The 3,037-nt window shown below is 33.7% G+C and overlaps 1 protein-coding gene across 1 annotated transcript; it reads right to left on the bottom strand.

The window, feature by feature from the left end:
• Positions 1 to 733: 733 nt before the first annotated feature.
• LOC133335074 (probable cytochrome P450 313a4) lies at positions 734 to 2,159 on the bottom strand. The gene is made up of 6 exons (XM_061543382.1): positions 2,033 to 2,159; positions 1,897 to 1,972; positions 1,711 to 1,837; positions 1,445 to 1,606; positions 962 to 1,388; positions 734 to 891 (listed from the first exon to the last, which is right to left on the bottom strand). Exons 1-6 carry the CDS (start codon positions 2,157 to 2,159, stop codon positions 734 to 736), a joined length of 1,077 nt encoding a protein of 358 aa, XP_061399366.1.
• Between the last annotated feature and the right edge of the window lie 878 nt (positions 2,160 to 3,037).

The following is a 3,037-nucleotide window of genomic DNA, read 5'->3' as shown; positions in this document are numbered from 1 at the left end:
AGGTCACTCATTTTAGTTCACCCAATCATGTTTTAGTTCACCCTTCTGTTAGGATACATCTTTTTAATATACCCATAGTGGTGAAGGGTATCATATAGTCGGCCCCTGAGTTTCTATCAATTTTCCCCATTTGTTTAAATTTTCCAATGTTTGGCATAATATTTCAATGGTGTTAACACAGCTCTTATAACAGCTCCATATTGACTGCCCTTATAACTGTATGTTACGATTCAGTATGCGATGATAACGCCTTCAAATTTCGTTATTTCATTCGTTTTCTTTGTTCGCATGGCTTTCAGTATTTCTAACTTACCTGACATCAATTTATTTTACTAGGTGAAAGATGGATGAAATACACTTTCGCTTGCCAAGTGTTCCATTGAACTAGTTCGTTGCGGAATGACCAGCTCGAGTGCTTGAAATTTAAATTTGTGGTACGAACATGTACAAGTAAAAGCAACAACGCTTATAGTTTCTCCAACCATATGTTAAAATATTTTTTCTCTGTGTTTCGAAACGGCTAAAAACGTAGTTTGCTTTGACAGATGACTCCGCTACCAATTTGAAAATTTGTATTGAAAATTAAGTAGCTCAACAAATAGTATAATACAAAAATTTGGAACTAATTTCAAATACATATTTTGTATATCACTTTATTTGCGACCCATAGATATGTTTATACCTTCTCTCGCAGTACCATATTGAGTACTCATGTGTGTCTAATCTTTCTATATTATCTATTTTCAATTCTCAAAACGGGAGTACGCCTTAGTTTCAGCACAATTGAATAATCGAATTCCAAATCAGCATATTGGAAATCGGTGGAAAACTTGAAATTCCTTAATAACTTTGCTAAGGCTACTTTCGCAGACATAAGACCATATTTCCATCCTGCGTTATAAATAAAAAAGTAAACTAGCATAAAAATAAATCTTTTTCATCTACATCATTACCATCCTACCTATACAGTTTCGAATTCCCTTAGTAAAGGGAATAAATGCATACGGATGTTTGCCTTCCATGTTACTAGGCAAAAAATGTTCAGGATAAAATTGGTCGGCTTTGGGTCCCCACAAATCCTTACGTCTATGCAAGGTGAAAATATTAATAAGAAATTGTACTCCAGCTGGTACAACTATTCCATTGGATAGCTCGACGTCTTGTGTATTTTCACGTCCTACGATAGATACTGGTGGTATTAGACGCAGAGATTCATTAATAACCATATCCATATAGGTCATATCTTGGGTATTCGCATAGGTCACGTTAAAATCTCCTCCATCTGGAAATATGACCAATAGTTCCTCGTAGACTTTTTGTTGATATTCGGGGAACATCGCTAGCAAAATAAGAACACATCCAATAGTATTCGCCGTCGTCTCAAACGCCTTCAAATTAATATAGCATTAGCAGTGGAATTGAATTCTGATGGAAAATATCTTACCGCTAATATAATTGTACCTGATTCGTCTTCCACATCCTGCACTGTAAATATATTCTTTCTCAGAAGATCAATGGTTTGATCAATAAAAATATTCGAATTTGTAGAATCTTCTTGCATCATATTAGCAGCATCACCATCTCCATTTAATTTGTGGCTTATAATCTGTAAAATTAATTAATTTGTATACACAGTTTTTTTTAATTTATACAGCTACACACGATTATCCTTTTGGTTATAATATTCCACAGTGCCGGCTTAACACTCACCTTTCTAACAAATTCGCGATTTTCTGCTTTGCAGGAGTGGTATGGTTCGTATACACCGGCCAACTTCCGAATCAAATTATTAGTCAACCATGGGGAAAGCACCATTTGAGTTACATTCTTCACCACACTAAGAAAATTTCCAGATATTAAATATTTCAGTTGAAATAATCAATCATTTTGTCATACCAAAGAAAGGTTTTTAAAAGACCCATATTGATTCCATTTTCAATCTCATGGGCCACATTAACTCCTATTGTTGTTCCTGCAAATTCCACACAAAAAAATTAATTAAAAAATAATGAAATAGAGAATATTAACTCACTTATGGCCATCCTCAAGTTTAAATCTTGCATTAAAGTTATCACATCCGGACATTCATCGATTTCTTTGAACAGCTCTACAACCTTATTCACCTCCTCATTAAAGATCGGCATATAACTCAGTAACATTTTAAAACTAAACGCAGGATTCAAATGTTTTCTATGAACGCTCCATTCTGGATCTTAAATTTTATTCTGGTTAATATATATATATTTTATAATTTCTACTTTTTCTAGGTACCTTCGGAAGAAATCAGGCCTTTTCCAACGTTGCTAAGAGGTTTATAGAGTACGCCTTTATTCGTACAACACGGCGATGTGAAAATATCACGGATAATATCCGGTTCAGTTATAATCAACAGCGGATATGTAGCCAGCCATAAATACACCAATGAGCCCAATGACATATTGTAATTGTGTGCCATTTCCAGGGCATCTGAATACATATGAGATTTTTAATACATAGTGTCGAAAATTTACAATTACATTGGCATAAAAAATATGTTTTCCACAATTTCCATATTCCTTATAAAGTATCCCAATATTGAATATCGAGCACTGACATTTTGCACAATCAATTCTAGTACTACTAGGATGATTGGTATTGCAAATGGGGTATATTGTTCCATGTTTTGACATCTTCAATGTATAGACAACCTCCCCACAAAAGAATATTAATATTGACTGCAGTTACAGGGTATCCCCCATATAACTGTGTCCTTGCGTCTTTCAGGTATCTTTTTTTTAATTTCCAGTTAAAATATTGTCTCTTAATTATTACTCTGATCCATTTTTTTTTTTGAACCGATCTAGAGCACAAATTTTCCAATTATTGTTATATAGAGCAAGTGCAGGGAAGGTTTGGATTACAGATGTTCTAGATTTTGTTTCAAAAAAATTCTAAAAACTTTAGGAAAGTGCTAACAATTTCATAATCCTAAAAAATCATTTATGTGAAGATGTTATAAGTTTGTGTGACCCAAGAGTTTGTAACTCAACGAAATTTT

Source organism: Musca vetustissima, unplaced genomic scaffold (assembly GCF_032173495.1).
Source record: "Musca vetustissima isolate MV318-11 ecotype Yass unplaced genomic scaffold, APGP_CSIRO_Mvet_v1 utg11544, whole genome shotgun sequence".
Taxonomy (NCBI): domain Eukaryota; kingdom Metazoa; phylum Arthropoda; class Insecta; order Diptera; family Muscidae; genus Musca; species Musca vetustissima.
Note: the sequence above shows the minus strand (reverse complement) of the source record. Positions and strands in the feature narration are given on the sequence as shown.